Raw genomic sequence first — 21,716 nt, 5'->3', positions numbered from 1 at the left:
AAACCACACATTTATTCTCTATCTGGTGGGTGGTGAGGAAGAAGAGGAGTTGATGCGGGGGGGGGGGGGGGGGGCAAGGGGAAGGAAAATCAGAGCAGTGCTCTCCCGCCAATCAGCTCTGTTCTCGCTCTTCTCGGGAGCTTTATGAGCCTAAAGCAATATGAATCTTCCGGCATCTGCTGATAGAGCCATTTCTTTCCTGAGAGTTTGGGGATTTGTAGCTGAGACTGAGGTCTGCTTTTCAACGGACCGTCAACAAACAGGCTTTAGATTATACATGTAAACATATGTGTCCCATTTTCATAGTAATCGCATTTGATACACCTGCTATGCACAGAGGAACAGCTGCTGACAAGCCTGAAACTTGACCTGCTATTTCTTGCAGATCACATCCAAACTATGCAATCTTTCTCCTGCTTGGTTTTCAAAGGCCTCCTTTGTCCAGCACAAATTTTGTGAGGTTCTTTCAGGGTGCTCACTCTGTCATTTAGTTCACTTAATAATTGTGAGCTTAATGTTTGCTTGTTTATATATGTCATAAATATAACAAAAAAACCCACAAAACAAAACAAAACAAAAAGAATTGTTAAAAAAACATCAACACTAAGCTCACAATTATGATATCTTGGTTTTCTTTTTTTTTTTTTAATTAAATCTTTATTGTTCAGATTATTACATCTGTTCCTCTTTTTCCCCCCCCATAACTCCCCTCCTCCCAGTTCCCACCCCACCCTCCGCCCTCACTCCCCACCCACTGTCCTCATCCATAGGTGCACGATTTTTGTCCAGTCTCTTCCTGCATCTCCCACACCCCTTTCCCCCCCAAGAATAGTCAGTCCATTCCCTTTCTATGTCCCTGATTCTATTATAATCACCAGTTCATTCTGTTCATCAGATTATTTATTCACTTGATTCTTAGATTCACTTGTTGATAGATGCATATTTGTTGTTCATAATTTGTATCTTTACCTTTTTCTTCCTCTTCCTCTTCTTAAAGGATACCTTTCAGCATTTCATATAATCCTGGTTTGGTGGTGATGAACTCCTTTAGCTTTTCCTTATCTGTGAAGCTCTTTATCTGACCTTCAATTCTGAATGATAGCTTTGCTGGATAAAGTAATCTTGGTTGTAGGTTCTTGGTATTCATCACTTTGAATATTTCTTGCCACTCCCTTCTGGCCTGCAAAGTTTCTGTTGAGAAATCAGCTGACAGTCGTATGGGTATTCCCTTGTAGGTAACTGAGTTTCTTTCTCTTGCTGTTTTTAAGATTCTCTCTTTATCTTTTGCTCTTGGCATTTTAATGATGATGTGTCTTGCTGTGGTCCTCTTTGGATTCCTTTTGTTTGGGGTTCTCCGCGCTTCTTGGACCTGTAAGTCCATTTCTTTCACCAGGTGGGGGAAGTTTTCTGTCATTATTTCTTCAAATAGGTTTTCAATATCTTGCTCTCTCTCATCTTCTGGCACCCCTATAATTCTGATGTTGGTACGCTTGAAGCTGTCCCAGAGGCTCCTTACACTATCCTCGCATTTTTGGATTCTTTTTTCATTTTGCTTTTCCGGTTGGGTGTTTTTTGCTTCCTCGCATTTCAAATCATTGACTTGATTCTTGCGCTCCTCTGGTCTGCTGTCGGGAGTCTGTATAATATTCGTTATTTCAGTCCGTGTATGCTTAATTTCTAGTTGGTTCCCCAATATAAGATCGAGGGTCTCATTAGTTTTCTTGTAGATCTCATTAAGTTTATCGGCGGCTTCTAAACAGTTCTTGAGAGACCTTAAAAGTGTGGTTCTGAACTCTATATCTTCCATTGACAATTTTGTCCTGTTTCTTTGTCTCCGCATTTTGTTATGCTTCCTTGGTGCACCCCCTAGTGGTCTTTGTCCGCAGTCTTATAATTAAACCTTGATTGTTGTAGCTAATACCAGGGAGGGTTTGACCTCCAGGCCAGGTGGCTATGAGAATCAGCTGTGTCAGCAGTGAGAGAACTTCTGTCCTCTAGGGAGGTGCTAATCTAGCCTTTGCCTGAGGCTATCCGGCAAATGCCTGTGTGCAGGGCTTGGGCGGGGCGGGTCGCACAGGATCAACAGGGTGGGCCGGAGAGAGCAGTTATGGCGGCTCTCAGTCCTGTCCCCAGGGGCTCTGCCTCTCTGAGTCCCAGCACCCGCTGCAAAGCTCAGAGAGAAAGCTGCACTCGCTCTGGCCGAAGCCAGACAGTCCCGCTTCTCCCGTTTGAGTCTGGGTCCCCAGAGACTCGCCCAGGTCTGGAGCTCAGAGTCTGCGACTCCCTCCCGATTGAAAACGCCAACCGCGCCCTCCGCCGCCAGCCCGCTCCGCGCACTCCGCACCTCAGAATTTGACTTCAGCACTGCGCCTCCTCTGAGTGTCCGTATGCGTTTCTCTTTCCTCCTAGTTGTAGGACTTCCACTCAGCCAGCGTTCCTGTGGTTCTGGGTGATGTCCCTTCCGTTTTTTAGTTTCACTTTTGAAGTAGTTGTTCAAAGCAGCAAACTCCGGCGTTAACCTATGCCGCCATCTTGGTTCTCCATATCTTGGTTTTCTGATAGCAGACCTCAGATAACAGAACAGGGAACTTTTATGAGGTATCTTTAAAAAGCCATCCCACTGTAATTCGCCAGACAGTCACAAGAGGTAATGAAAGTGCCCAAATGCCTTTAAGTGTTCTGAGATGGACCCGGGAATGTCATGGAACACGTTCAGAGTTAGCAGGACATTCATTGAGTTTTTGGTTAGGATCAGAACAAAGAATGAATCAGTGGCTTTCGGATTTGAACTCATTTGGAACACTTGATTGCTGGGTTCCCTTTCCATATTTATTTCCCTGGCTTTGTGTATGACCAGCTTGCCATGCAGCAGCTCCTTCAATACACAGCTTGCCTATGTATTTTAACAAGGTGGCATTTTAACAAGGATCACTTCCATGAGCAGAGTAGGTACTTATTGTTGGATAAAACAGTCTTGTCAACATTGAATATGTCTCAAAGATGACTAACTAAGCTGTGTATAAAAATAATAATTTAAAAAGAGGTTAGAGGTGATATCTGTGGCCAGTTCAGCATGAAGAGAAGTATGGGTTGGATAACTGGTATTACTCTGTAGCTGTCAGTACTTTCACAAAGGATATACTATTTTTTTAATTAAAAATGTTTTCTTGCTCTATTTTTTATCAGATAGTGTTTTATTAAACAGCACATATCAGAATTCAGTGACAATAATTTAAATATTGCTACCAATAGAAATCAATAAATCTTATTTTCATTATTAGCCATCTCTAAGCAGATGTAAAGAAGAATGACTTTCATGTACAGACCATTCTGCTTCTCAACTTACTAGATAGTTGCTATCATGCAAAATACCCCCTCTCAAAGTAGGTTCCCTCTCCTGCTAAAGGAAGTTTATAATAGAGACCTCATGATGTTATTATATAGACTAATTAAAATAAGATGTGTAACCTGAGACATAATATTGCACAGAAGGTTTATTTTCTACCTCTGATGTTCTTTTAGCCAGTGTGCAGGGTTTAGAATGGCCAATCCATCTATATTAATAAAAGGGTAATATGCTAATTAGACCAGGTTGACCAGACATCTTCTGGTCATCCGGTCCTCTTTCCAAACAAAGCCACGGTGGCGGGGGCTGAGGCAGAGTTGGTTAGGGGAGAACAGGCTGACAGGGGAGGGCAGTTAGGGGCAATCAGGCCAGCAAGGGAGGGCAGTTAGGGGCAATCAGGCTGGCAGGAGAGAGCAGTTAGGGGTGATAAGACTGGCAGGAGAGGGCAGTTAGGGGTGATCAGGGCGGCAGGCAGAGTGGTTAGGGACGATCAAACAGGCAGGCAGGTAAGTGGTTAAGAGCCAGCTGTCCCCGATTATGACAGGGATGTCCGACTGCTGGTTTAGGCCTGATCCCGCAGGGACATCCTGCAGTCAGACATCTCCTAAGGGGTGCTGGATTGAAGAGGGTGCAAGCTGGGCAGAGGGACGCCCCCCCCCCCGTGCACAAATTCCGTGCACCGGGCCTCTAGTTTACTTCTATGCATCTTACACAGTTCAGCAGCAGCCAATAGCAAGTACTGAATAACAACAATATTGACAGTTGCTAGTAACTATAGTATATGGCTTTCAAGGTCTTTCTAAGGAACATAGTTTAACACATTGCATACCGCATAGAAATCTCTAAGACATACGCCAGTGACCACATGTTTTTGAGCAAACTGCACATTATTTAAATCATCATAATGCACTTTAGGTGTTGTTTTTCAATAATTATAACATTTTTATTTACAAAAACAAACAATTAAAATTCCTAGTACTTTTTTAAGGTATGGTACTGCGTAAAACATTTTCCTCTATGAAGAGGGACCAAACAAAATTTACATAAGTATCTAGATTCGCTCCTTTTTCCATGGGCGTGAAAAATGAGAACACTCGTGAGCGGTCCTTAACAGATGGCGCGCGAAACACGAGAAAACTCCTGAGCGGTACGAAATGTGTTAATGTTCATTTTTTCTTTTTGCCTTTTTTATATTTCTGTCTGACCTTTTTACTTGAAACCATTGATATTAGAGACTGGTTTCATAGGCAGTAACCCACCTAATTCAGTGGGCTTTGTTCCTATGCTCTCTTTGGTATATTAACCAGCTTAATGAATGTCTGTTAGAAAATAAACTGTTATTATTAGGTCAAAATTAAGAAAATATGCAAAGATTGATGAGTTGATGATCACAGTAGACATTTAATCATTATTTCTTGCAAATATTTGTATTGATCTCTTGGCCAAAGTCATGAAAATAATACAGTGTTGTGCTCTGTAGCCTATAATTTTTGGAAGAAACAATTCATCTTTCCTAGCTGTTGATTTAGATAAAGACTAGATGTTTTAGCTTTTTTATTACAGTTAGTAAATATGCAGACATCTTTGTAATCTTTTGTTGTATTTACCAGGATTGACACGTTTCTTCAAGAGATGGTGGCGATGTTTTCCTTAAGGCTTTCAGGTGTGCTGTGTTGCAGGCAGGTCATATACAGACCTGGCAGAATAAGGTTTCACTACCATTGGGAAGACTATTGTTGGTATTTTCTTCAAGGAAGTCTGGGGTTAAGAGGAAAAACAGGAGAAAATGTGAAGTTGTTTGTTGGTTTCTTCAGATGTCTGTATTCCTTTTGTTTTGTTTTATTAAAAGAAAACAAATTAATAAAATAAACAAACAGAAAAATGGCTTTGGTTAGCAAAGTTAAAGTAACTTTTCTCCAAATACTTTACTTGCAAGAAGAGATGGAATAATATAGTTTTAGCTATTTCTGGGAACCATGAATTTTATATGATACTACAGGCCCAGTGCACAAAATTCTTGCATTGGGGAGAGTGTTCCCTCAGTCCAGCCTGCGCCCTCTCACAGTCCAGGAGCCCTCGGGGGATGTCCCACTGATGGCTTAGGCTCACTCCTCGCGTGGGCCTACGCCATCAGTCAGACATCTTTAGTGCTGCTGTGGAGGCAGGAAAGGCTCCCACCACCTCCACTACGCTCGCCAGCTGTAAGCCAGGCTCAGGGCTTCTGGCTGAACGGTGCTCCCCTTGTGGGAGTGCACTGACCATTAAGGGGCAGCTCCTGCATTGAGCATCTGCCCCCTGGTGGTCAGTTCACGTCATAGCAACTTGTCGTTCCGCCATTGAGTCGATTTGCATATTACCCTTTTATTATATAGGATTTCTAACAACTGCACATCTGGTATCCTAATACATAATCTTCAGTATCCTGAATGTAGCCCTACTTAGCTTCTTAACAGAATAAGATCATCTTACTTAGTCATAAGGACACTTTTGTCTTTTTTTCCAAATACTCTTTTAATTATATTAGTATTTAAACCATCAAAGTCCTAATTCTTTAAAGGGATTGTTTCACCTTGTTATCTAGAGAAAGCACATTATTATTAGCTATATTCAAATCATAAATAAAAAGTATAATAACAAATTACTGAATATTACACAAAGCAGTAATACATTTTAACTTTTTTTAAATATTGGAGCATTCATTTATAGGACTGAGTTTTTTAAATGTAGGGTATATATTGGATCTTGAAAGAACAACATTTAGTAAAAAGTTGCTATGGCAAAGAACACATGATAATTTACACCTTATAAATAGCCAGGATTTGAATGTTAACTGAAGCTATCATGCCAGGGTTGGAGGTGATGTTTCAGCCACATGCCCTTCCCTGGGATACTAGCTACCTGATCTGATTCTCTAGCCTCCCATTGATTCTCTGCCCCCTCCTCCTCCCATGACCCTGCCAATAAATTGCTTTCACCAGAAAATAAATAAAAAACAAACAAATAAAAAACGAAGATCGATTAAATCTACAGTTTCCCACTGTAACATTTTCTTTTGGAGTTAAAGTCAAAATGTAGTGTATTTTTATAGTTACCTATATAAACATAGGCAAATAAACTTTTTACTTTCTCAACATTTGAAACATATATTTTGTTTATTGTCCATGTTAATAATCTTCTAGGTTCTAAAATTTGAAGAGCTATTTGAGAAAAATAATTTTTAAAAAAATTGTGTAAACATTTAGACAAAATGTTTCTGTTTAATCCAAATTAGTCAGTCTTTTCAACCAGTGCTTTTGTAAACGTTCTTATGTCTACCAATGATGAAGGCAAAATCTTTGCTTGGTGGAAATATAGAGCACCCTATTTTGGGGAGGTTTGTTTAGATACAGTTTTAAGGGTGGAAAGAAAAATTCCATTCAAAACTACATTTAAAGAAAATACATTATTATTTTTTAATTTCTTTATTGATTAAGGTATTACATATGTGTCCTTATCCCCCCATTTTTCCCCCAAACCCCCTAATCATGCCCTCACCCCCCTGTTGTCTGCATCCATTGGTTAGGTTTATATGCATGCATACAAGTTCTTTGGTTGATCTCTCTCCCTTACCCCCACCCTCCCCTACCTTCCCTCTGAGGTTTGATGGTCTGATTGATGCTTCTCTGTCTCTGCAACTGTTTTTTGTTCATCAAAAATACATTATTTTTAAAAGTTAGTCACCAATATTTTTGAATATTGTTATGGTATGGTATTATTCTCTTTCAGATAAAATCAATTAACAAAATCACCTTTTTAAACTTCCTGTAGTAAAGCAGCATCTGTCTTTATTTTCAATGCTATCAAGCTTTTAATTAACAGAATCCACATGGGTTGCTTCCTTAGAATACCACTAAACGTCAGAGACATCGTCTACTGTACAGGAGTTTCACTGCTAGATGAGGATGTCTGGGAATTCATATGGATGAAATTTCACTCTACCACAGCAGTTTCTGAGAAGAAAATATTATTAGAAGCCTTAACTTGCAGTGATGACAGGAATTTATTAAATAGGTAGGTCAATTATTGTCAAATGTATTTGTGTAATGAAAGTATTCTTCATTAATCAAACCGTTCTGAAGTTGTTTTTCTTTCCTGGAGTATATGCTAATTACTATAAGTCTATATTCCTAAAACTAAGGAAAACTGATATGTTAAGATAACTAAAGCTAGTTGACTTGATAGATATACCTTTGTTTCTAACTGATTTTTTAAAGTTATATTTTACGTATACATGTAGGATAATATGTCAATATTAAAGAAAATGTTTACTATAAAGAATTTTAAAGGTAAATTTGCATCATCAAACCAAAATTATGATTTCTCCACCCACAAGATTTTTGAAAATTTAACTAATCTATTAACATATCTGAGTTTGATCTTCCTCCATTTTTATAACCAGAAAATCATTCTATTGTTAAATTTGTATTAGTAAAGTTTACCCTGGACTGTTCTCTAGAAGAATATGATAAATTATACCATGTAATTCTTGTAATTTTATAAAAATGTTTAAGTTGTGGGACTAAAACTTACCCCACAATTCTATCTTTAAAGGCTTCTGAATCTGTCACTGAATTCTGAGGTGGTGCTGGATCAAGATGCAATTGATGTCATAATCCATGTAGCTCGAAATCCACATGGTCGGGACCTTGCCTGGAAGTTTTTCAGAGATAAGTGGAAGATATTGAATACCAGGTAGATATTGAGTTTAATCATTCATAATTGAGTTAATAAAAGATAACATATGAGGGAGAAAAGCACAACTTTTTGTGTTAGAATAAAAGTCCAAATAATAGAATTAAATTTTTAAAAAGTCTATCAAGATGGGTCTTGCCATGCCTATGAAACTCAAAATTATTTTAACATTATATAACATTATTCATTTATTAAATATTGATCACTATAATTATATGTGTAAATGTAGAGAGTAAAAAGTTTTAGCAGTGCAATTTTCCTTGGCAATCTATCAAACTGTCTCAAGTTGAAGAAATTGTTATCATAAAACCTCTATATCCTGAATATGTTATAAAAATGACTTACAAATCAGGTATAATTGTATTATGATAAGAAAACTTTACTTCTGTATAGTTGTTTTAAATTTCCTTTAAAATATAAATATCACAAAACACCTGAAATAAAACCATGGAACATTTGAATCATTGCATAATCCTAGTTGCAGTATAATTCATTCCTGAAACATCTTCTTTCAAGGTGAGAATTCTTCAGCCTCACTTTTAGAAAATATTTCTGATATATTTAAATATATTATAATAAATGTTAATTTATTACTCTTAAAATCTCTATGGTATTTTAAAATTAAATTTATTATAGAGCATGTGAATGTTGCATGTTCTCAAACTTAAATGTCCCCAGACAGTGTGCAGACCTATTGTTCTATATCTTAAAAACTGGTATATAAATTTTACTTTTAAGAAGTACGCCTTTATCAGTATAAAGAGTTCAATCTGAATGGGTGTATCATATTAAAACACATTTCTATCTATAGATATTTTGGTGTCAGAAAGCAGTGATATTCCTAAAAATCACATTGGGTTTTTGTATTTTCAGCTCAAAAATTAGAATGATTGGAAGATTAAAACTTGCTTTGCTGTTATGCACGTAACATAGTGAATAGTCAGACACAAGATTAAATTAATAGTATATGCAAGCATTTTATAAAGAGTGTTAAATATCCACCAATAGAAAGTCTCTTTAGAGGGTGTTTTTGTAGATCAGAGTTCACTGTAATGAGTACATAGTTTAGTTCCTACCAAAAAATGTCTGTTTTATCTCAGAGTCCATAATCTCTAATCAAAAGGTAGAAAGGTTAAAATTATAGCATATGCACAGATACAGCAGTGTCTATCTTGACAAATAAGATTGTCATAATCTGCTCTCACATCTCTGTCAGCATTTGAATATTTGAGTTCATGGGTGTGCCTTCCTAAGTTCTTTTTACTTCTTGCCTTGCAGATCCTCCCTGGTTTTAGTTGTCATCTATACTCATGGTTTCATTACTCAAATCTATATCTCTAACTCAGACATTTCACCTAAGTGGTACCTTGTAATTGACAATGGCCTATTGGGATCCCCTACTGGGATGTACTTGCAAAGCTCAACCCATCATTTATCTCTGCCTTTTCTCAGCAAATAGTATGGCTATCCACCAATTACTCAACCCAGATACCTGAAAATCTACATATGACTCCCCCTTTCCCTTGTCACATAGAACAATTAGTCTTGAGGCCTGGTCAATTCAACAATTCCTAAATGTTCCTTGAATTAGACCTCTCTTTCCTGTTACCACTGCCCTAGTACAGGTTATTATTTCTTACCAGTACTCTTAACAATAGCCCTATTTTTCCCTGCCTCTATAATCATCTCCACCACTGTGGTGTGTATGCGCTTCCCCCCAACACACACACTGGCCTTTTCCACTTGTCCCAAGAATCACTCCAAAAAACAAAGTACTATTTCTCTGATGTAAAACCTTCAATGGTTCTGTGCTGCACTGAGAATCGAAGATCCCTTATAAGTCCTCTGACTAACCTTGTGGCCTCTTGTTCTGCTGTTCCCAGGCTCACAATTTATAGGCCCTTAATACCAAATGCTTGTAGTTGTCTTCACACATCATGTTGTTTCACACATCCTTGCATTTGTTTATATTGGTCCTCTGTCTAAATTACTTTCTTCCTTGATCTTTGGAACTATTCCATACTCAGTCTATATGCCATCATCTCCCCAAATCCTATCTCAAGATCCCACAGCAAAAGAGACCTTCTCTAAACAAGGTGCATACTTTTCTTATCATTACAATAAATGGAAATTATCTCTTTATAATACTAGATATTATAATACCTTCAAGGAATGGCTTGCGCCTTATTCATCTTTACATGACTATAAGTGAAGTATAAGCAAAACACTCTTAGAAAAAGAATTATTTTTATTCCTGCACAGTAGGCCATTTCTTTAACCACATAATGATTACTAACAATTACTTATATTATTATTGAATGCCTATTTATTTTATTTAGCTAACTCTTTCCCACGAAATAGTTCAATGTTAGAATTATAACAAATTCTGACAGTCTTCAGCCTAGTCCCCTCATTTTACAGATGAGAAAACTGAGGCTTCAGAAGCTAAATTATTTAAAGTCCCACATGTAAGAGCAGCATTAGACAACCTCTGGTAACAGTGGCCTGACGTTTGCTTTCTAAAACTCAGACTGTTATTTTTGTGTACGTTTCTTAGTTCTGAGTATGATAGCCTCTGATAAGTATCCTTAGCATAGAATAGGCAAGTCAATAAATGAAAACTCTTGCCTTGCGTCCTGAGCCGAGTACTTATGTGTGTGGTAGAAGAATTATGCAATTCCAATGAACAACTTGATATTGTATTTTAATGGCCACATGAAAAAATGCTAATTTTTCGAAACATTTTTGAGAAATTTGACTCAGTTTCTAACTATGAAAAATGCTAATGTCAGTTTTGACTGACCAGACTAAAGAATCTGTGTGACATACTGATAATGCCCAAATGTGTCTTGCAATCCTGTTTCCCTAGTTGGGATTATTTTTTCCTAGTGAGCTAGATTGTTAAAGTTGAAAGTTTTAAAATAGGTTTTTCCTCAGGCCTTGGATTGGGGATGCAATAGTAGTTCTTGCATCTAATTTTAGAGTGCTCCTTTTTAAAAAATTAATACTACTCAGACTTTTCTTAAAAGTTGTGAGCCAAATCAGGTGGCATTTGCTGGTATCCTATAATCATAGCTCTTTGCACCTCCCAACTTCCTATAGAAATGACCTTGAATGCTCAGAGATCTTGATAGCATCAAGACACCACCGGTCAAATGGATCCTGTGAGAAGGGTTCTAAGAAATATTTATAGTCATATTTCTTTTTTCTTTTTTTTATTTTTCAATTATAGTTGGCATACAATATTATTAGTTTCAGGTATACACCCCAGTGATTAAACATTATATAACTTACTAAGTGATTATCCCAATAAATCTCGTACTCTTCCAACAACACCATGCAGTTATTGGAATATTATTGACTATATTCTCAATGCAGTATTTTACATTCCCGAGACTATTCCATAATTACCAATTTGTACGTCTTAATCATTTCACCTTTTTCATCTATCCCCCCAACCTCCCTCCTATCTGTATCTATGAATCTCGTTTCTGTTCTATTTGTTCATTTATTTTATTTTTTTGGATTCAATTGTTGGTAAATATGTATTTATTGCCATTTTATTGTTCATATTTTTATATTTTTTTCTTCTTCTTTAAAAAGAAGATCCTTTAACATTTCATATAACAATGTTTTGGTGGTAATAAATTCCTTTAGCTTTTTCTTGTCTGGGAAGCTCTTTATATGTTATTTGATTATGATGTGCCTTAGTGTGGGACTTTTTTAGTTCATCTTGTTTGGGACTGTCTGTACTTTGTCAAAGTGTATATCTATTTTCATCACAAGGTTAGAGGAAGTTACTATCATTATTTTTTCAAATAGGTTTTGAGAGAGCTAGAAATATAATAGTATTTCTTAAATTACTGCCTTTATTAACCTTAAGACTTCTTTTCATCTTTCAAGGTATGGAGAGGCATTATTTATGAATTCCAAACTTATCAGTGGAGTTACAGAATTTCTTAATACTGAAGGTGAACTCAAAGAGGTAAACCTTTTATGATTTCTAATGCTTTTCTTTTATAAACATATAAAATTATACATTTACTTCAACAATTTGTTTACAACAGAATCATATTCATTCCTTTAAGACACACACACTCACCCATGCTAAGGACTACTCAATTCATTATTTGAAAATATATTTTTGACATATTAAACATTAAATGCCTTTGAGAAATGTTTGAATGGAATTAGTTTTCAACTTGGGGATTCCAAATCCACTCCAGGCATATTTGATCCAATCAGCTGCTCATCAGCTGATTGTGTGAACCCAGTTTAGAATTCTCAAAACAACAAAACTGTCACAATAATTCAGTATTTGGATACAGAAGACCAAAGTTGAAGTTGAGGTACAGAACTTGAGTCTCACTGCTTTGTGCTCAGGTCTATACAGAGAATGGGTAACTGGATGTGATGATAAATGCTTTTTGCTACTCAGTCTATAATTTTTTAAGGACTAGTGTCCAGTTTGTGGAGTATCTAACATATCCTTTTTTCTCTGGAAACCAACTACTATTTTGCCACTTACATCTCTAATAGAGAGGAGTGTGAAATGGGGAGGGGTAAGTAGGTAGAAGGAAGAAGCAAAATATAGATACACTTAATTGATTAAAATGAGTGGGGCTTCAAACACCTCTTGATTTTTGTATGCTGCTCTCTTCCACAATAAAACAGAGCTGAGAGTTATCAATGAGAATCATGGTTTCCTCAGTTTCCACTGATGGATGCCTGATACTGTGACCCAGAGCTAAACATGTTGAGCATCAATCCCTCAGAAGCATCGAATCAACCCTGGCACCACCCTTAGCATCTTCTGATATTGCCCAATTTTGTGTGATCATCTACCATGCACTAACTTGGGTCCTTTCACACCATGAACTGAGCTCAGTTTCTGATTATAATGATTTGAACTTCAATTTTTATCCCTGCTATTTGTATTTCCAATCCTAAAGGATTTTGTTTTGAAAACCCCAGCATACGTTTCACTATATTTTTTTTAGTAAAAGAAGCTAAATGGGAAGGATATTTTTCATATCCATACAAAGCAGAAAGAGCAATTAAATTAATTACTGCTTCCAATTTTCTCTGTATTTAAATGAAGTACTTTTAATTCTTTTAATTCCATGATTTCATATTCAATAACCCTGGAGTGAAAGACTCATTTAATCACACTCTGTGCAGCCATGGAAGTGAATGAATGCTGAAGTGAAGGATCCCGCCCGTCCTCTTCCTTCTCCGGTCCTTGCCCCTCCTTATTGCTGCCTTCCTTCTCCTGGCCTCTCTCCTGTCTTTTCCCCATTTGACTCCTATCTTCCCTGTCTCTCTCCTATTCTCTCTCCTCTACTTCTATCCTCTACTTCTGTCTATATTTCATATTTTTTTCTTAGATAATACCAGGCCATAGGGACAAAGTCTTTTAAATGAACATTTAACTAATTTTATCATATACTGACCATTTGGTTTTATGTATTTCACTTACGTATTTAATTTCTTACCCTTGACTTAATTGCATTTGAAATGTTCCAAGATACCCCTGTAATGAAAGGCACAATTTCGAAACTGAAACTAAATTGTGACTTTTAGTCCATTATCTGCAAGCAGTTAGCTTCACAAGAGAGTCTCTCCATGGCACAAGTCATGAATCCCTTCCCAGCATAACTGCTTGCTCTGACTTTCTAGTTTAACAGCTGTGGCCTGAGGTGTTTCCAGGCTTCCATTATCTAATGGTCCGTAGGATTGGGGACCACTGTTGCTAGGCGGAATGGGGGTTTAATTTGTATTGCTGATAACCCCTTCCATAAATATAAAGGGGCTGAAGAAATTCCAGGCTCATTCTCCTATAACCAACGAGCCTCATAAGCAGAAAACCCAATGTGCTCCCTCTGGGTATGGCACATTCTTATTTCAACAGTTTATAGATCAAAAGGGAATCAGCGACTTTATGAATTCTGAAAACTCATTTAAGATTTTCATGATCCCCATCAGCTTTAGGGGCATTAAGTAGAGATACTTATATTGTTACATGGTCCCATCCTAAAAACTGCATTCTAGAACCGGAAATGCAATTTCCTTTGATTTCATGGCTCTAGCAATTTGAACAGTATTTCTCCATGAGAGAGTGCATTATTTCTTTAATTTCAAACTAATGGAAGTACAACCACATGGAACCTCGGAGACCCTTGCCATTTTTCCATACCCATATCCTTTAAGCATTCCTCTCTAGCACTCACATGCCTGCCTCTTGAACCTAGTGTACAACACTGTTGTGAACAAATATAGATCCCATGCATCTCAGACATCCCATTTACAGTTTTAATGTTGAAAACATAAATTTCATAATAGGGCAATGATCTGATTCATTTATATATATCCTGCAATTTACTGTACAAATAATTTACTTTGTGATATTTGGTGTCTAGGACACCCTAAAATAAGAGTTTTATAAAATGCTAAAAATGTTTTTAATAGAAAAATTAACAACCATGTCTAGAAATTTTATGCTCTGAAGAACAGGGAGAACAAACAACTCTGACATCTTACTAAATGTTATTGTATAAAAAATGTCTAAATGCAACCTTTTCATATAAAACCATAAGAAGGCATAGATATTTAGGAAACAATATAATAAAAACAAATAGCAGCAGAAATCCTACCAAAGGGATGCAGAAATCAGCAAACTAGAATGTCAACTGCCTCCTACTACCCCATGGCCTCTAAAGTGAGTCACCTCAGGCTCTCTGAGCTCATCACGGTGGTATTTAGTGTAATTAAATAGTGATTTAGGAAATGACTCCCAAGAGACCTATAATTTCATTTTCAACTGAGCATTCTCTTGCAGGATAATCTGACCTGCTATTCTGTCAATAGCACATTCATATGCAACCTATTGTTTGCCTTTGAGGAGGATTTAAGAGATTTACTAGTACTCCATGTGTGCAGGCTGGCTTGCTATCTCATTAAGAAGGCCATGGTGCCCTAGCTGGTTTGACTCAGTGGATAGAGTGTCTGCCTGCAGACTGGACGGTCCCAAGTTCAATTCTGGCCAAGGACACATGCCCGGTTTGTGGACTTCATCCCCAGTAGGGGGCATGCAGGAGGCAGCCAATCAGTGATTCTCTCCCATCGTTGGTGTTTCTATCTCTCTCTCCCTCTCCCTTCCTCTCTGAAATCAATAAGAATATATTATTTTTAAAAAGGAAGCCCATGGCTATGCTCCATGGAATCAAAGTTGCCAAAGGATCATTATCACTATTTGGCATGTTCAGTGACTACCCAGGAAAATATATAATAAAGCATATAATGAATAGATGGAATTTTTTTCTGGATTGGTATATTATGTAAATAATGCCACTGTACTGTACATATATAATTTACAAATGTACAATGTAGTGTGCATGTTTTGTAATAAATTAAAACACTAAATTCAAAACATAGATACCCATGTATTACTTGTTGCTTTAGAGATATAGACTGAATGGGTCTGAACATAACTATATAAATAAAAATGAATTATTGGATTAATAAACTAAAATTTAAGAAATTTATTCTGGTGATTCCATTAGATTTCCTTTCTACATATGTGTACATGTTCCAGGTATTTGCGTGTGGCACAGTGTCTGAGCCATTGGGAGCTATTCAATAAATCCCAGTCTTTCTTCTCCTTTCCTTAGTATGTGTAAATTTGGTCAAATGTCAAACCAATTTTAAAGATACTGCAGGTAAATATTTGTTATACATTGGATATTTTACATGTTTGTTATAAAAGCATACTGATTTTGAATTCTTGTAAACGATATTGCTCTGAGATACGGTTATTTGTTGCTAATGCGGTGATGCTGGGGTGTGTGTAGGAAAGTAGAGGAAAAACTGAGAAAACCCATCAGTATTATGTCATCAAAGTAACACTGCCATAAACAAAACGAACTACCCAGAACTGATTTTTAAATTAATTCAAAAGGTATAATTAACTCCATTTTAAATGCCTCCTCCCCCTATTTCCCCATCCTTGGGCCATTCCTGATGCAAAATACATTTCCCTCCTGGCATATCCTCCACGTGGTGCCCACCGTGTGATGAATCACACCTCATACTAATTACACCACATAATGCTTCTCTGCTGCAAGTTTATTTTTCACATTTGTCTATTAGCATCACGATCCTTGGTTGGTTGCCAATTTCTAAAGACATACCAAACAGAAAGAAAAACTGCTGGCATTGAATCTTGAAATAAAATCCTTGAGCATTTCCAGAATATGCAAACTCGATAGAGAAAATCTCATATCCATAAAAATTATGACAAAACATTTAAAAATTACAAGATTTTAATTTAGTGTTCCAATTCTCTGCCTCACTGAGACCACATTCCTCCTTCATTCTTTCTAAATCTAGTTACTCAGGTGATTGCAATGCCATTTAATCACCCAGTTTTCATACCATCAGTATTTTTTCCCCACTGCTCAATACCTTTGGTAATTCCATTGCCATCAAAGATAGTGTCAAGCTCTCAGACTCCTTATTTGGAGAAAATTAAGGAGAATTGTCTCTCTACAAACAAAAAGTAAACTATAATCCTTATATTCAGTTTTTAAGGCTATTTTGTCTGTTGGATATGCTTCATAATTACAACTTGTTTTTGCCACAATACCATCAGCCTATTATGAAGAGATAAATTAAATATGTCTATTTAATATTTATTTATGAAGCAAGAGTTGATTTTATGACTACTTAAACTGCAATGCCCACTCCTCATTTTCCTCTCAATTCTAAAATAATTAACACCTAGTGGACCCAGTCATATTGCATTTCAATACTAAGCTCTCTCCACATATTAAGTATACTTCTGTAGTGAGTGTGGCCCATTGTTTAAAATGGACTCTTGTTTATATATGTTGGACCTGCATAATTACCATTTGAAAAATCTTTATTTCTAGCTAAAGAACTTCATGAAGAACTATGATGGAGTAGCCGCTGCCTCTTTCTCAAGAGCCTTGGAAACCGTCGAAGCCAATGTGCGCTGGAAAATGCTTTACCAAGATGAGCTTTTCCAATGGTTAGGAAAAGCTGTGAGGCACTAATTTAACTTAACATTTCTGCGAGAAGGCCTGCTCTATGCAGAATGAGGAGAATGGCCAGACTTTCAGTGTTAACGTGTGGGAGGATTTTTTTTTTTTTAATTGTTGGTCATGGGGGATTTTTTGTTTGTTTGTTTTATCTCACTCATCCTGCTTTGTTTCCTTATTGGGTGTTCTTCTTTAAAGAAACTCTTGCAAGCGAAACTAGCCATGATTGCTTCAGCTGTACATTCCTTGCTCTACAGGACCAAATATGATAGTGGTGCATGTTGATGTTGCAGTCAGTTTGAAAAAACACATTCAGAATACTTTGTGCATGGTTGTTGGTCCTACCTGTGTTCCAGCATGCTTATTTACAATGTCCAATGCTGTCTACTCCAATGTGACATCCGGGATGGGCATTATACAAAAGCACAAAGATTATCTATGACAATCAGTGTTGCAATGAAAGGGGGAAAAAAAAGGAAATTATAGTCTTAGTCTTGGGCATTGTAAGAGGTAAAATAGCCCTTTAAGTGATTAAGGTCACTTATTTCAGCACTTGAAATGTCCTGCAATGATTATTGTGTTGTTAACCCATTTTTTTAAAGTTGTTAAAAAAAAAGGCATATAGATAGTGTATGCATATGTTAATGTACATAGGGAAACCCCATATGTATATAGTATGTTGTACACTGTACTTCTTCAAAGAATCTCTTCAGATCAAGGAAAATGTAACTCTTTTTATAAACTTCTGCAAACTTTGAAAAGGCTCAAAAAAATTTATCTCAACACTATCCTTCTTGACAATTTCCTGACTAAGTTTCTCAACTGTTATGAATTTATTTCGCCTACTTCCTTAACAGTGGTCTATTCTACCATATAAAAAATGAACTCAAGCAAAATTCATGTATAAACTAAACTTTTTAAAAATCTTCTAAGTAAGTGGCAGTCGTGCATTCTAAATATAAATCTTGTCATCATTTTGATCAAACTTCCTATTGCATAAAAACTTGTGCATCCTTAACAATTATTAGCGCTGAAAAAATATTTATTTTTTCATCTTGTTTGCACATCCATCTCATGTTGGGTGGTCCAGAGAGTTAAAAACTCTGTGCGTGTGTTGGTACTGTGTCTGTGACTCTAATCCCCCATTCAGCAACCATACCTCAAGTGGGCCTATTAGCCTTTAATGACCCTCGATGCCAGTTGTGCCATCTGTACATTAAAGTTAAGTCCAAAAGTTACTTTTCTTGAGAAAAACTTTATTTTTATTTTTTTTGCATTGACAACACTTTTCTTTTGTTGTGTAACACAAATGATTTTAAATGGTATTCTCACACTGTAGGCCAGCTTTCCAAACATTGCTTAGATGCTCCAATTTGGTATATTTTAAAAATTTATCATTATAAAATACCAATACAACTCTGTGCATAAGCCACATGTTTGTGGACCAATTTCTATTTTCCTGAGGTTTTTTCACTCCTCCAAATTTTATTTCAAATCATTGAAAGGAAATATTCTACCTTTAATAGTCAGTGGACACTGGCAATAAAACAGCAACACCACAATAAAAAAAAATAGGTATTTTAGAAACTAGAGCCATATATTTATTATAGGTTTATAGGTCCTAATCCATAGAATGAGTGTCATCTAAAATTAAATTTTATACTTTAGCAGTTAATATCTATTACTTATACCTAAACTTCTCAGCATTTCTTTCAATTAAAACATGAATTTTGAGTACTCGATGTGGTGTTACTAAGACAAAGTACTAATTAGTGTAAAATTTAAGAGCCATACACCTAGCAGAGTGGTGAAATTTAATTAGTGCTCATCACATATGTGAACTCTTTAAGGAGTACGTTCGGAAACATAATAATAAATGTCACACTGGTGTGCAGGTCCAAAACATGTACTATATCACCATTGGATTAATGTAATAGCGAAGACAAAAAAAATAGAGGTGGATATCTTGTTTTGTGTCGTGAATTACTGAAAATTCTTAGTAGGTGTGACATGCTTTTGAGTGAAATCACCATCTTCTGCATTTGAGTTAGAAGGGCTTTTATAGTTCTTTTTCCTCCCCACTGTTAATCTTAATCTTCTTGCAGTATTTTAGTGGCCTTGAACAACTGGTTTAGCTACAATGTCAAATCCTAAGTGTATAATTATGTGCAATGTTCAATACCTCATATAATACTTGTTCAACAGTATAAGTGGTATCAATGGCATTGAGATGGAATTTTTGTTCTACATATTTTTCAATGATTATCCTTTCAAATGTTGAAGATTATATCAGGCTTTAACATTTTTTTAGTTGTTGAAATAAGTGATATTTTCAAAATAATAAAATAACCAATGATATCTCTTGGAATATTATGTAAAATGTAGTTATAAAATTCTATTTTCTACATAGAGTTTTTATCTTTTTTCTCTTCTATGTCTGTTTTACAACTCATATGTATGCATGAAATAACAAATTGTCTTTACTGGCACAGTATATGTATAATGGCAAAACTTGGTTTCAGTTAGAAAGCTCTAAATTATTTACCATACTGAGTATTAAATATCTCTAGGTAACTTGTAAATAAAAAATTGTCCCCATTTTGACACATTTTCCCTTAAAAGTTTCTAATAATCTTTGAAAATTTAAAAATATATATATATAAGCACATCTAAAGCTCATATCTACATGCAAAGTTTATTCTTGAGTTTCAATAACATGGCTTTTAGTTGGAGCTTAAAGTCGCTTTGGTGTATATTATTTCCTGGATAATTGTAGGACCAGAATTTTGGTGGTAATGCATTTTATAAATATTGTAATATCTTGGAAGGTTATTAAGATTATATAATATATTTGTAAATTACATTTTTTTCCAAGAACTTTAACACATGTCATTTATTTGACTGTTTTCAAAAATGTAATAAATTATATTAGCCCTGGTTGTCTGATGAGAAACTGAGGCACACAGTAGCAATGTGAACTATTTAAAATTACATAGTAGTTACTTTGGGAACAGATAAAATAACCTAATACTTTCAATACAGCCTTTCTACAACTAAATAGAAAGACATGTCTGAAATATTTCTATCCACTGTATTAGTTGAAGATTTTCCAAATGCTAGCAGCAGCGTCAAAATATGTGACTAAATAGATCTACAATAATTATGATATTTATGTTATTTCTAAAGTCTGTGTTTCTACTTTGCTTAATGTGAAACAACTGGATGAAATATTAATCAACATTAACTTTGGTCAGCATAAGTAGCCAAATATTGGGACAAATTATATAGTTTATTGAGTATAGTTTTTCTAAAAAATCTTTTGGTGAACATTGTTTAAATGACTTTAAAATACTGATAATTTGATTTATTTTTCACACAAATATCTCTAATAAACTCTTATCTGTAGTAATAAATGATCAGACAATTGATAAAATGGTGTCCATCTAAATCAGTGAAGATAATATTCAGTAAAATGTTTATAAATCTATGCAGACTAAGTTGTAACAAAAAACAAACTTTGTGCAGCTTATAGTACTGGATTTGATTCAGTAAAGGGATTTATAAAGAAGTTTACAATAATATGTTTAATTAAAATCTGCTGGCTATTAAATATTTAAGGCATATTTTTCTAAGTATTGGGAAACCTAAAATAGCCCAATTATTTTTCTCAGTATATCATGTCAAAGAAGTAGTAACAATTTACATAATGAGAAATGCAGATTTCCACACCTGTATTTTTTTCCTGTATTCCAGATTGTAACTGAATTATTATCATTTGACACTGCTAATTATGTAATGACAGAATTCAATTTAATTAAACAAATATGTGTTGACCACCTTTTATTTTACAAAGCACTATGTGAGAGGTAAGTAAGGAAAAGATGAGTAAGACCTAAAGAAATTCATATCACAATGAATAAACAAATACAGGGTGTCCCAAAAACATGTACACACACTTTAACAGCTGATAGCTCAAATTCATTTTGTTTTTCTTTTCAGCCAGACTAAGTTTTAAACAAAGAAAATTCACCCTAAAATGCTACTGGAAGTTTGAAAATGCAGTAGAAGTACAAACACTGCCTTTTTAATTATTCAAAGTGTGCATACATTTTTGGGGGGACTCAGGGTGTGCAATATACATTCCTCCCTCAAAACGTATACACACTTTTACAGCTGATAACTCAATCTTCACTCCTTTTCAGGTTTAACTGATTTGATATAATAGGTGAAGCCAGACTAAGCTTTGAACAAAGAAAATTTACCCACTAGATTTTTCTATGGGGTTACATAAAAAAAAAGTTTACAGTACAAAACAGGCAACAGTTGATTAATTGAGGGCACACAAATACTGAACAAAATAATTCTTGATGTTCATGATTCCATTGTTTTGAATTATCAGCAGTGCTTGGACTGGAACCATCAGTTTGAAAAAAGGCATTGACAGCCCAGCCAGTGTGGCTCAGAGGTTAAGTATCGACCTGTGAACCAAAAAGTCATGGTTCAATTTCCTGATTCTGGTAGGGGCACATGCCTGGATTGTGGGCTTGATCCCCAGGGGGGAGTGTGCAGAAGGCAGCCGA

At 35.8% G+C, this 21,716-nt stretch overlaps 1 protein-coding gene across 1 annotated transcript in view; it reads left to right on the top strand.

Annotated features, from left to right (window-relative positions):
- Nucleotides 1-21,074, top strand: part of TRHDE (thyrotropin releasing hormone degrading enzyme) — a 390,978-nt gene extending 369,904 nt beyond the window's left edge. Inside the window, exons 16-19 of the mRNA XM_036300799.1 lie at nt 7,229-7,396; nt 7,937-8,077; nt 11,981-12,062; nt 17,008-21,074. Of these exons, the coding sequence (XP_036156692.1) occupies nt 7,229-7,396; nt 7,937-8,077; nt 11,981-12,062; nt 17,008-17,151 (535 nt within the window). The 3' untranslated portion in view covers nt 17,152-21,074. The remainder of the gene's footprint in view (nt 1-7,228; nt 7,397-7,936; nt 8,078-11,980; nt 12,063-17,007) is intronic.
- Nucleotides 21,075-21,716: the final 642 nt, after the last annotated feature.

Source organism: Myotis myotis, unplaced genomic scaffold (assembly GCF_014108235.1).
Source record: "Myotis myotis isolate mMyoMyo1 unplaced genomic scaffold, mMyoMyo1.p scaffold_m19_p_3, whole genome shotgun sequence".
Taxonomy (NCBI): Eukaryota; Metazoa; Chordata; class Mammalia; order Chiroptera; family Vespertilionidae; genus Myotis; species Myotis myotis.
Note: the sequence above shows the minus strand (reverse complement) of the source record. Positions and strands in the feature narration are given on the sequence as shown.